The sequence below is a fragment of the Hirundo rustica genome, chromosome 8, assembly GCF_015227805.2.
Source record: "Hirundo rustica isolate bHirRus1 chromosome 8, bHirRus1.pri.v3, whole genome shotgun sequence".
In the NCBI taxonomy this organism is placed as follows: Eukaryota; Metazoa; Chordata; class Aves; order Passeriformes; family Hirundinidae; genus Hirundo; species Hirundo rustica.
In genome coordinates this window covers 9474837-9488219 of record NC_053457.1, presented here as the reverse complement: position 1 = coordinate 9488219, position 13383 = coordinate 9474837, and the positions used below count along the sequence as shown (strand labels likewise).

Genomic DNA, 13383 nt, shown 5'->3' with positions numbered 1-13383 from the left:
AGAAAAAAGACTTAAGATACTTCTTAAGATCCTTCTCCCCCCTCATTTTAGATTTTAACTAACGTTATATAAGCAGAAAACTCTAGTCTTCTAGTACTCTCTCCACAACTCTTTTGCTTTTATCCTACTGGTCCCACTCTCACTGACACATTCTCTCAAATTTTATCCACTGCCTGCCACATCTTGTATTCTACTTCACTAATCTGCTTATGATCAAATTCAAAATACAGGGGGTGTAGGAGTGTGGATTTGGTGCAACAAATGGTTAAGTAAAAAAAATGGAATGGAAGAGGAAACTGTACTTATCTAATAATGCATAAATTGGCAAATACTGAGGAAGAGCCACTTTTAATCCTCAATAACCAGAGGACATTGCCCTCCCTTCTCTTCTCTTATTGTTTGGCAACAATATTGTTGCTCTTGCACAAATAAAAATGGCTTTCTAGCCTATGTGACTTGAAGCTGAGCACTGCCTCATTCATAATGCAGAAGGAAGCCTGCAGGTTGTCTGCTCTATTCCCCTTCTAAATAACATTGTGGGACCTCACTATGATAGCACCCGGCAGCCAAGTCAGAAAACAGTGCTGGACTGACTGGAACAGAGCAGAAAATTCTGAATGCTTAATACTTTATACTGGTCATTCTTTGAGTCCACAGCAAGAAAATATTCACCTGATAATTTGCCAAGGATTTTTATTTAAAAGTAGTCTGCAATATTATGCCCTGAGTCAACCGCAAGTAGTGCACTGCAATACTATCACCTTACACTGCTCTGCAATGCTCATAGAGGAGCATATGAATTTAATCCTGTTATTTAACAGAATTTTATTCTGTAGTTGGTAAGAAATTGTCCGACTTGCAAAATTTAACTGCTTGGTTTATAAAATGTTTAAATTAGAACAAAAAAATAGTAGCTTAAAGTCCTTTAAAAATACCACAAAGTACATCTGGAAGTGTGCAGTCAAAGAGAACTCCTTCCAGACTTTTCACTCTCTTCTTTCAATGCTCTGAACATCATTAATTTTTATTGCATCAGTGGTACTTTTCATTTATTTGTTCTTAGGAACTACTGGTAGAAAAATACATTGAATTGTGTGGCATAATAACGCCTACCCACACCCCTCTCCTGTAACCCACTGCACTCTTGGGATAACCTCCAAGACAGTGACCCTGGTCTCTCCTCTGAAATACACAATCTGGACAAACCTGTGATAGCTCTTAAAGGCAGCAGCCTCCAAAACCATCATTAGCACATTGGCATGCCTGGATTTATTCTGGGAAGGCCCAGTGTAATACAGCCATTATAATACATGCACCCAAGTGTGCTGGATCACAGGCAACACTGGTTTTCTATTTCATCTCAGCTGTCAGAGCACACGCACGACATCTGTTCTCGAAATCAATAATCTATCCAAGCTTCAGCCTAATAAACTTAAGGTTGATCTACACGTGTATGGAAGTACCAAAAAAACTATGAATTCGTATTTCTAATCTACAAGTTCATGTGAACCATAATATTCTGCAGCAGAAAATGTCTCCATCTACTTCCCTCATTTAAAATTGAAATAGGCATATTTAAATTATAAAAAAAGATGTGAAGAAAAATTTCTAATCAATCTGTTAGTAAGTTAACACTAAGAAAAAAAGAATAAATGTTTGCTTAGATGTCGGAGTATCTTTAAGTAAATTCTTATTGTGGCCCTCTTAGGCTAACTTGCAGCAAAAAGAAAAGGTTTATTTTAACATGCAGCTCTACAACTGCCTTAAAATAATGGTATGGATGCTGAAGAATGAAGTCCTATTGATCTATTGATCAGTGTGCAGATCACCACTGATGACACCGGAGACAACAGAAGCATGGCAGGGGAAACACCAACTTTTAATTTAAATACACACAGAACACTTGAAGCACAACTAAACTGTACCATTTGCAGATGACTGGCTTAGGAGGAGGCAGGGAATTGTATCAATCTAATCATGCCAGATCAAGAGTGTGTCTGTGCATGTTCATGCACAAAAGAAAATTTGGAATATTAATCATATCCTCCTGTGCACAAGATCCCTTCTTACACAGATGCAGTTTTCTTGTCCCTTAGAGGTAATAGGAAAAAAAGGCAAAAAGCAAACTAGTGAATTTAGTTTCACGACAGAAACACGAAACAAATGAGTTCCCCTCCTAAAGGACAATATTTTCATGGCAGGGTTACCAGGTTCATTTACTGCTGAGTGCCATACCTGTTGAAGTTAATGTCTGGATAACTGGAATACTCAGACTTCATCTTCGCATTGCGACGTGGAAAAGTACAGAAGAAGGCATTGGCCAGAAAACTGGCGATCTGCTCCTGTGACATTGTGATGGAGTGATTCATCTTTTGTTTCAGCAGAGGTATTGGCTACCAACAAAAGAAGTGAGGGGGAGGAAGGGGCAGGGGAGAAAGGAGGGAAGGAGAGAGAAGAATAATTAGCTTACCCTTTTTGAAAGAAAAAACAGAAGCACAAAATTACATTTGTTATATTAGAGCAAGGGTAATTTAGGCCATTGGTAAAGCCTTTAATCAGCAGCACCGTTAAGTCAAGAACAGTTTATTCAAGACAATTCAGAAAGGGCTTGCCTGGCGAACTGCAGATTTCTAATCCATAATAAAAAGATCAGGAAAACACAACTTAAACAAAACCATCAGGAATGCAGAGGGGAAAAAATAGATGGGATGTTGCAAATCCCAGGCAACGTTAAAAACTGCAATAAAAATCCACTTTCAATAGCTATATAGTTAAGAATCCTTAGGAAATGCTTTCAGCTACAATAACCATGTTTTGAACTTTGTAAAGAATTGAGGAAATCATGCCACAGATCACAACTTTATGACTTGCTTTGAATTTTTTTTCCATCCTACTCGAAGATGGTATTTATAGAAAGTGTGTAATTATTCATTCTTTTATAATCAGATTGATCAAAAAACTCATCTTCACTCTGGTCTTCAGTTTGAAGTTTTATTTCACTCTGGTCAGAATTTCCTTAATATAAAAAGAAATAAAGAGGCATAGGGAAGAAAGAACTCCCCAACTTGAAGCATTATGCATCTTTCATTTTATCAGGCATTACCCTTCTGATTTGGAGCTTTGGCTCACAACATTCATAGTATTTTGGTTTTCTAATTATGTGATAATATGGAGCATGGCAGGGGTACATCAGTCTGACTGCTGAGTCCAGTAACCATTACAAAAAACCCACTTGACAGGAGAAAGAGAACAGTTTCCATCTGCTTCCAAAATTCTCAGTCATCATCATTAGCCCAGCTCCAGTACAGCTACATTTCATCCTTTTAGTTGTGAATACAGAAACTGCTGTTGATTTAGACCGTTGAATACACAGCCCTGTTTACTCCAGAAAACAAACAACTTTTCCTTCATTCTTATAGCTACTACATTCACATCCACTGAATCTCATTCTGTCTTCCGGCTATTTAATTAACAAGTTATATTATGATGTCTGAAGTCACACAGCTAGAGGGGGGAAAAAGCCTGAGAAGCTCACTCTACTAAGTTCTACAAACCTATAAAAATAGATTATTTTGGATAGTGTTATATTGGAACAAATTTATCTTTATGTCTTACCAAAAAAATGAGTCTGACAGAGATCTTCACAATCGACATTGCCTATCAGTATGTGATCTCTAAAAGTCTTGCAAGTCTTGTGCTTGACTTGTGTTCAGAAACTTCATAGCATTTTCAAACAACTTCCCTCATCAAATTACCAGCAAAAAAAGAGTAAGAAATATTCATAGCTTGAAATTATGTCCCCACTTCAGGACCCTTGCAGCATAAAAAAGTAGGGAAAGATTTTTCCTGCTTATTCCCAACAGAATCAATTTAGAAAATGGTAACAAAGGAGTTCACAAATTGTTGTCACCCTACTTATATGTTACCTATCATACATCCCCACTTGATCAGCCCTACTCACTTTTATCAGCTTTACTCCTTATAGAACTAATTCCCATGGCATTAAAATAGAATTAGTTAAGGTTTGTATATGTGCTCTAAACAGAATAAAGTATATTCCCAAGTAAATTAAAGCTTTATGCAAATACCACTTCTAAGATTAAAAAATTGTAAAATAAAAAATTAGATGGGATTGAAATAAAAAATTGAATTGGATTATTCAATTGATTTGTTGTGTGGTCATTTCATTTAAAAAATGCAAGAAGCAACTGCAGCATATAGAAAGGCAAGTGTTATTGAAGTTCAGGCTAAAGCTGCGAGAGTGAGAGTTACTTTTTTTACATTCTATTACATAATTCCAGATGTGTATTGTCCATTCTGCTCCCTAGGTCACATCTGCCTTCAACACAAAAATTACAGCTTTTATGAGGAACATAACATGACCCTGATGTTGTGAGCCTAGCCATCAGCTGCAGTTTGCAGAGAAGTGCTCTGCCACAAATCACCTGCTAGCTGTGTTTGCTTACCTGGGTGCAGATACTAGGGAGACAGAGTGCCAGCTTGACCATATCGGGAAGAATGGACTGGAACAGATGTTGAGCCTCTGCATCTTCAAGAACCTTAAAAAGAAAGAAGGAAAAAATAAAGCTTTTTACCTCGGAAATAATGACTGAATTAAAAGTTTGTGAAAACAGGACCCATGTAAAAGAAAGGAGGAAAAAAAACACATCCTCTTAGATGCATGCCAAATCTGTAACATTTTCACAACAGTGCCTCACTGAATTTACCTTGCAATAATCCACTGACTGAGATACAGAAACAAGTCTCTTCTAAAAGCTGCAGTTGAGAAGACATGTCACCAAATGCCCTTTAAAGGAAGCTTGAATAAATTATCATTTTACTCTTTCCAAGGCAATGAACCAAATTTTCATCTGAAAAACCACTACCTAACCACAGAAGTACTGGAACGATCTACTCAATTTTCATATTCAGGTCATAGTCGAAGACAAGTACCTGTGACATCCTCCTTTTAAGGACAGAAAAAATGCCCTCCTGGCTCAGATCAGTGTGCCTCTGCAGCAGCACCAGGAAATCCTGTGCAAGAGGACACAATCCTGGGCATTTTCTGCCATCCATCCCCACCATGTTCCCTCAAGAATTACAGCACTGTAACATAACAGGAGCAGCCTGCCAGGCCCCACATGCTGAAGTTGCAATCTTTTCAGTCTCTTCCTGCAGGACACCTGATACAATGACTACTACAGCTGCCTCACCCTCTCTTCTAACATACCTTCGGAGAAGGGGAGCCCAGAATTGACAACACTGAAAACAAATGGGCACAGCAATGGTTCACAAGGCTTCTCAAAGCTTTTGTACCCAAGAACAAGTCACATCAAACCTTTACTGTCCTGTTCCCAGTTCCCCCAACACTGTGTGGCCCATTGTTGATGTGTTCAGCTGCCAAAGCCTATCAAGCCAATCTATTGAGAGCAAGTCCAGGATCTCCCTTCCAGTTGCAACTGCCAGTTCTGAGCCCAACACCCCACACCCAGAGTTTAGATGAACTCACTCATGTGCCTATTCATGTATCACACACCTGTTTTTCAAAGATGCAAAAATTTCTTTAAGGTGGGCAATGCTCTTCTAAGAAAAGCTAGGATAGGAGGTTATAAAAAGAAATGCAACATAAAGTGGCACAGTTACAATACATGAAGCAGCACAAAAGCCTCAGAACTCTCACAGTCTGCTGAATGAACAGGCTGAAGGGACATTCCTAGGCTGTGGAAGTTTTCCCCGTTATCTGTGGATACAGGCATCAGATGGGAGTGGCTCTTAGATTTGCATGCTGCATTCAAGGCAAAAAGCAGAGAGAACACACAACTTGCACTACAGGAGACAAAGGTCACAGCTCAGTTTTCTGCCTCTCTCCTTCCCCTGCATCCAGGGAATCTGTATTTGAGACCACTACTTTCTACCGGTTTCTAGATTAAAATCCTCAAAATTCTGAAATGGTGGCTTTAAAACTACAAAATATTATTTTCAAGTAAAACTTAAAAAATTGATTTGCTGCCAGTTTTGCACAAAACCAGTTGTGGACAGAATGGATGAAACAGCATGAAGGTATTATCAACTTTAGATTCTACAACACTTAAGGTTAATTGTGAAATCACAGGAAGAGATCTTTTTAGTCATTATCAGGGCTCTGTAATTCACATTTCATTAGAAAGTTTCACATAGACTTCAGAATACAAAAAAGACACTGGCAATTCTCTTGAGTAGAGGGAAATACGGTGCCCCTGATTCAAGACACACTGATCCTCATAGACAGTGAAAATATTGTTTGAAGGCTAACAATTTCAGCTCTTCTGAGATCATTAAAATAGCTATAGAAATGTCTTGCCCCTGCTGTCTCCTGCTCCAAGTAATATAAAGGGATAAGAGTACTTGGGAAGTTAAAAACCAAAACACAAACAAATGCTCAAAGTACAAACAACTTTTGTTTGGGGAAAGGGGAAAATATAACAACACCAAGACTTACACAGTTACTTTCTATGCATTATATATGCTGCTTGTGGAGGCATAAAAATGAGGGTTTAATATAAAGTTTTAAAATGAAACAAGAACTTACAAAGAACAGCAAGCCCAGGAAACATGAAAATCATTTGATATGAGGAAGAATCCAAGTAATAAGCAAGTTACCTCTGAAAGTAAATTTATTTTTAGGATGGGAAATGAGCAAGATGCATCTCTCTCTCCTGTTGCTGGTGGCATAAGCACCTACATATTTACACAGCATAAGTCAAACCCTGAAAACTGTGACCTAACCTTTAACATTATCTGCTCTAGCAGGAAACTTTGCTCTGTTTTTAGGCACAATGTTTTTAAGTGCCATAAAGTAACCAAATGAGCATTCAAAGTCTGGAATTTCAGATCTCAACCCATAAAATGAATACGTTAAGTCGGAGCCATTCAAAAACTGACATTTAACCTCAGATGTCTACCAGGCTGTCAAATTGTGATATTCTCTTCCCTTCGGGTAACACTTCCTCTCTTTTAAAGCTGACACATAAATAGTGGCTGCTGTGCTTTGCTGACTGCCACAGACTATCCAGTATCACTTAGCTGGTGACACATTATGGCACCGGACTTTGTCACAGCTGTCAAGACTTCAACCTTTTCTTTATGCATCTTTGAAAACAACACAATAATAGTGTGAGACAATTTCTTCCCAAAACAGAGGCAGGCCAGCAATTGCACAGCTCAGCTCTGATGCAGAATACTTAACTATAAAGGTCACTTCTTCTGCTCTGAAATCCTACTTCTCCTTCTTCATGTGTTCCTAATGAAGCACCAGAGTATGCTTTCTTTTCTATAGTATTTCTATGAGTTTTACTAGATCTCCACTAATGAAAAATGTCAACATTTAGAGGTGTTATGGCCCAAGAGCATTCTCTGACTTCTGGTTATTCTTATATGTGAATGAAGTGAATTTTTAAGAGAGTTTTGGGTGCCATGTGGACCCCACAACTTCAAATATATGACCATTGTGAGTTCACAGACCTTGTCAAGAAATGCCTCACTCAGCATTGGTCTCTATCAAATGGCCACATCCACATAACTAAAGCTTATCCTGTGTGCCCATATACTCTTCCTGCACAGGTAACATTCCTTTGAGGGTTCTATGAAAAAGAACACCTGCAAATCCCTGGCTGCTTGGCCCTCACAGCCTCTTTTGACCACTCACCCAGCACACCATCACAGGTGCGGCTTTGTAGACCCACCACTGTCACTGCATATTCTCAGCTATGCTGAGTGCAACACAGAGCCAGTGACAGACTTTTCAGGCTTTGAAAGCAGCAAAAAAGGAACACTCAATCAGGGAAAGTAAAAGAATTCCAGGACGTGGAGTGCTGACAACACTGCTACATCTGGCAGACACCCCACGATGCAAATGCCAACCTGGAGAACCTAGCATCAGCAGAGGGAACACCGGGTCACAGGACTGAGGGAAGATTTATTTAGAAGGCAACTCTCTTCAGGAAGCAGTGACTCAGGCTGATGTAAAATCCAGCATATTTAGAGTGACATTACACATTCTACATATTGGATGTCTCTGAAAGAGGGATGTGTTAGTCCATCCACTCAAACACACATCTCCCCACACCACATTTCACCAGTTCCCGTGTTCATCTGACAATTTCCTGAGATCTTTCATCTTGCTGATTGTACAGAAGAAATAAACTGGAGTTGGGGGTAGTCTGTCCATGCAGTAGTAAGTCTGAGCAGCCTACCAAAACGTCATGTATTATTAGATGTGTGCAGGGTGGGTGGTAAGTGAGAAAGAATTAGTCACGACCCTTGTCAATGGGCTACAAAGGCAGATCCCAGTTGCAACTCTTCTCACTGAAAAAGCAGGAATGTTCTAGTCAGAATGAAGTTGTTAAAACAGGCACCTCACTTGGAAGTAAATCTGCTAGTACAGGAATGTCTGTATGAATTCATTAATGTGCTTTTAATTGCGTACAACTTTTTAAAGGCTACAAGTCTGGAAACATTAAGAGAAAGGACCGAGTTTCCATTTTTAAAGGAACTAACTTTTGTTTTATAACTTTAGGAATTCTAAAATATGAAATGGTTCCCAACGAATTTTCATAAAGGAAAATTCATTTAAGTACCACAGAAATTCTGGGTTTAAACGATTGATCAGTTTCTCCTTTCCTTATTATGCACTATTGTCCTTCACAGCTTCCTTCAGCATTTAAAACAAAAACATAAATACAGTGTTGACTTTATTCAGTGCTCCAATCATGCAAAATATGTAGGAATTAAATACATGCAGAGATTATACCCTGAGGGAAAAGTATATGGAGTCACAGTTGCAAAGCATGACTCGCTTTTTACCAAAGTGATTTGGCAATTCCATCACTATTTTCACTGATTAAATGAACAGGACTTAGGGCTCCAATTCCTGAGATGCAAATGGCTCAGCGAGCCGTAGCAGAGGTACGAGCTCTCGGCCAAACCTGCATTGCAATTTAGCAAAAGGAACATTTATCCTGCAGCAGAGGCCTGACTAAACAGGGCTGTAAGTGATGGCCCCTTGTCACTATAAACCAGTCCTCCAAAAGGCAGCAGCCAAATACGCCTGACAGGCCTAATAAGAAGGATCTGAGGTAGCACGGGATGATAGTGATGGTAGAGAGTTTAAATCTAAATCTGACAGCTCATCAAAGCAAACAAACTGCACGTAGGGTACACAAATGGGGACAGCTCCATCTATCACCTGGGAAGGCACAGCCATCATGCCAACAGGCAGCCAGCATGCTAAGACAGCAGTGGCTTAATGCTTTCAATTTGTTTGGTTTTATATCCCCATATTAACTTTTGTGGCAGGACAAGGAGGATTTGAATCATGTTCTTAAGAATGAAGAGGAAAACCAGAGTGCTTCCTTCAGACTGTGTGTCTCTTATTTCCTAATTCTAATGGATTTTGACCTGACTTTTTCCTTCACAGCTGCCATAATGCCTCATGCTGTCAGTGCTCTGAACCATCTACAGTTACTACACTGAACTTTCCAGTAACAAGTTTCCAAATTATTTTAATGTAAGATATCGTATGGTTACAGGTGATAATGCTGAACTAAATAATTGGACAAGCCAAATAACTGGTCTGTATTCTATTTACAGTAGGTTCATTCTCCTAATTTCAGGAATAGTTTTTTTTTTAATTTTTCCTTCTTTGCAATCTTCAATTTGTCACAAATAAAATATCTCTATATTTTAATAGGGTATTTTGAGGCACATTAAATACGTCAAAACTGAAAATACCATCCTTGGAGGTATTTTAAAAATGTGTGGATGTGGTGCTTAGGGACATGGTTTAGTGGTAGACTTGGCAGTGCTGGGTTAATGTTGCATTCTATGAACTTAAGGATCTTTATCAATGTAAATGGTTCCACGATTTTGAGACACTTAAACATCCGAGCGTGCTCAAACAATGACAACGTGTGGCTGCTCCTCTATTGCATTGTTCTCATTTTCTCTTCCTTCCAGAGCAGACTGTACTTATTTCCTTGTTCTCCTGTCTCATCCAGAAGTCCCATGCTTTCTGCATACTGTTTAACACTTAAAAAGGGTGAAGTCTAAATCCGTGACTAGATCTCTGCAATGCCAATAAAACAACAAAGCTGCTCGTTATGACATTGAAGTCTTTTACCTCAAAGTAACCAACCTCAGACTGGCAATCTGTACTCCCTTTCTTCCTCTAATCCTTGTCACAGGTGCCTTTAAACATTACTGAATCCTACGAGCAAACTTTCTCAATCTGTTATTTGGAGCAGCTGGGGAAAAACAACTAAACAAACAAACACACAAACAACAAACAGGCCCACACAAGTTATTTGAAGAACTTAAAAACTAATCTATTTAAATTACACTCCCAAAACAAGCTTCACTAAGTAGCACTCTCTACAAAGCCCTTCTTTCTGAACAGAGAGGAGATCAATTCTACCTAAAAGTCATTGTGCACCAACCATCAGCATACTCATACCCAGAGAGACACCAGGCTGCAGCCCAGTAACTCATGCCTCTGTAAAACAGGCTCATCATAATGTCATATACTGTACATATTAACAAGACTGAAGCATAGAAAAAATGGGGGGGGGGGGGGTGTTGTGTGCATTCTATTTCCCATTTAATCATGTCAACGAATTTCCAAAACTGCAGCAAAGAACACTCTCATCCGCCTCTTCCAGTTCCCTTACAAAACTAATTCAGCAGGAAACACACATAGCTGTCAAATCCATCCCATTTATTGAGCACTTGTCTGATTAGAAACAAAAGGAAGGACAAAGTAATCTTTGGAGGAAAGAAGAAAAACCGTAACACTGGATTATGCAGAGAAGAATCTTATTTGAGAACAAGAATGCTTCTGACATTTATCAAAACCACAAACTGACACTTCGAAAGGAAAAAAGAAGACAGCTCACGAGGCAGAGGTTAATTTGGTTTTGTTTAATTTTTTTCCCTCCAAAGGCTCATTCAATCTTCTGCCAATCCAACCCTGGAATAATCTCTCAGGTGTATCATCCTTAACAACCACTGCTTTCTTCTCAAAGCTTTTAAACATTCTAAATAAAATCTGAGAGAAGAACGTGTGTTTATTTTTCAATCTCCTCTTTATAGTTTTAGAAGCCCAGTTTATACTTCCAAGGAACTGGAAATCTAACCTCAATCATTTTCACCACCCTTTAGACCACCAATAGCTTCAACCCCTATGCCCCTGCAGAGTGATTCTGCCATGGCAGATGCATCACAGCCATTTCCAAAGCAGTGGCATAGTCCTGGGATGAAAAGTCAAACACAACTTTCTAAGTACTTCTAAGTTATTCTAGGGAAGCAGAGCAGTGGAGACGACAACAACCTTGTCTCTACAGAAGAGCTGTAACATGAGGGAAAGATAAAGTACCTTTCACCTGCCTGATACAAATTATGAGTGAAAGAGATCTGCTTCCAGGCTTATTCAAAATTTTTGTCTCTCTGAATACAGTAATAGGGGAAAAATATTTACTACTGCTCTGATTTGTAGAACACTTTTTTAAAACAGTGTAGAAGAACTTGAAAGTTATCAGATACTAAATACATTCTGCAACCACTTTTGAAACCTTGGCACAAAGAGCCTCACGAGACAACACAGCTGCTACCCTTATGAAAACTGTATTTTCTTTAACATGCCAAAAAAACCAAACCAAACCGAAGAAGTCAAGCAGAGGCAAAAGGGGAAAAAAAAAAAAAAAAGGATCAAGTAAAGATAAAACTATACCATAAAAATATACCATTGAAGATTTTAACTGATCTATGGATCATTTTTTGCTTGACTGTCAGTATTACATAGTCTCCAAATGACCAATATTAGAGAAATAACCAGTAATTATTATTTATTGGCCAAATAAGACCCTCAGACCACCTTGAGGGTACACACCTTGCCCACCTTTGTAAACCTGCTCTATAAAGAATGCATGGCAGCAGTAACAAACTCTCCAAGGAAGCCATATAAGCAAATTCAGTTTTTCAGATGAAAAGGAGAAAAAAACCCCAGGAATAGAATTACAATCCACTTCCTTTATACTTCATAGTCATCCTAAAAAATGGCAATGCCTCTTTATCACTTCCCTACCTACATGTACACCTTTTCAGTGAGCATTTCTCTAAAAAGCTTTGAGCAACAGGGTTTGTTTCATGGGGCTTTTGTAGTCTAACTGCTCAATACATGATAATGAAAATAAAATAAAAAAAATCTAAAAGCACTAAACAGCTAAGGAAAGCCCCCACCACAAGAAAAAGAAGCTTGTCTTAGTCATTTGGGATGACTTAGTCTTGGGGAACACAGATAAATGATGACTTACAACTAATTCAATGGAAATAAAGAAATCTATTCAACAATCCTCTGACCCCAAAACAAAACAAAGCAAATATCAGCAGGCAGCCTTTAACACAGAATTTTATATTTACTAGGGTTTTTTCCTTTTGTTTTCCAAACAGGAATGTTCTCAGTACAGTGAAAAACTATGAAAGAGCTGCTCAGAATGTGTCTTTACATAGATCTTTATTAAAGCATTGAGTATCCATCCACAAGCACTTGGGACACAGGAGAACTGTACCTGTGCACCTGCTATGTGCAGCTACCCCTTCCCTGATAATTCCATCTCCACAGTCATTGCAACAGTGCTTACAAAACACCACTTAAAAATACTCAACTGTTCTGCCAAGACAGTACAGAAAACTAAGAATAAGCCTGTAATTCAATGCTCTTTCTCTACAATGCTTAGTTTCTAATGTTTTTGAATGTGTACAAAATGCATATTCCCCCTACCACAGAAAAGCTCACCTTTTGTTCAAAATGGGAATAAATTCCTTTCTGCTGCTGTGAAAAGAAAACCCTTCATGGCACACTCAAAAGACCTTTTCAGTTTAGATTTTAAAAAGGTAATCTGATGTAATGAAAATTGCTTGAAAACATCTGGACTAAAGTAAAATCCAACAAGGAGCAACGGATAGGCTATTTTCAGCCTCGGGACATTCTGTTTCTTGCTTAAAAGCCTACATTTGTAGTGCTGACATCTCTATACAATGCTCACGTCTGTTAGTACTGTCCAGACAATTATAAAAATGATTTATCAAAAACTCAGTCACCAGAACAATTTGGTACTTCAAAATTCCTTCTATTCCAGTTTCACTGATTACAGCAATCACTTTTTCCAGCAGGTCATTCAAACAACAAAACAAACAGGAAAGTCTGTCATGGTTCGTAAGACCTTCGAGGAGACAGGAGTGGGGTGAAGCCTTATTAGAACATAAAGATCTCCCAAGATATGCACATACTTAACTGTAGCAGCGCTCTGTGTTTGGTCTTTTTCAAATGAATGAAAATCTAGAACTCAACCA

The 13383-nt window shown here is 38.6% G+C and overlaps 1 protein-coding gene across 1 annotated transcript in view; it reads right to left on the bottom strand.

Annotated features, from left to right (window-relative positions):
* PARG (poly(ADP-ribose) glycohydrolase) overlaps window positions 1–13383 on the bottom strand; it is a 60726-nt gene that overhangs the window by 30038 nt on the left and 17305 nt on the right. Inside the window, 2 exon segments of the mRNA XM_040071208.2 lie at window positions 2236–2393; window positions 4467–4559. Coding sequence (XP_039927142.1) covers window positions 2236–2393; window positions 4467–4559 — 251 coding nt within the window.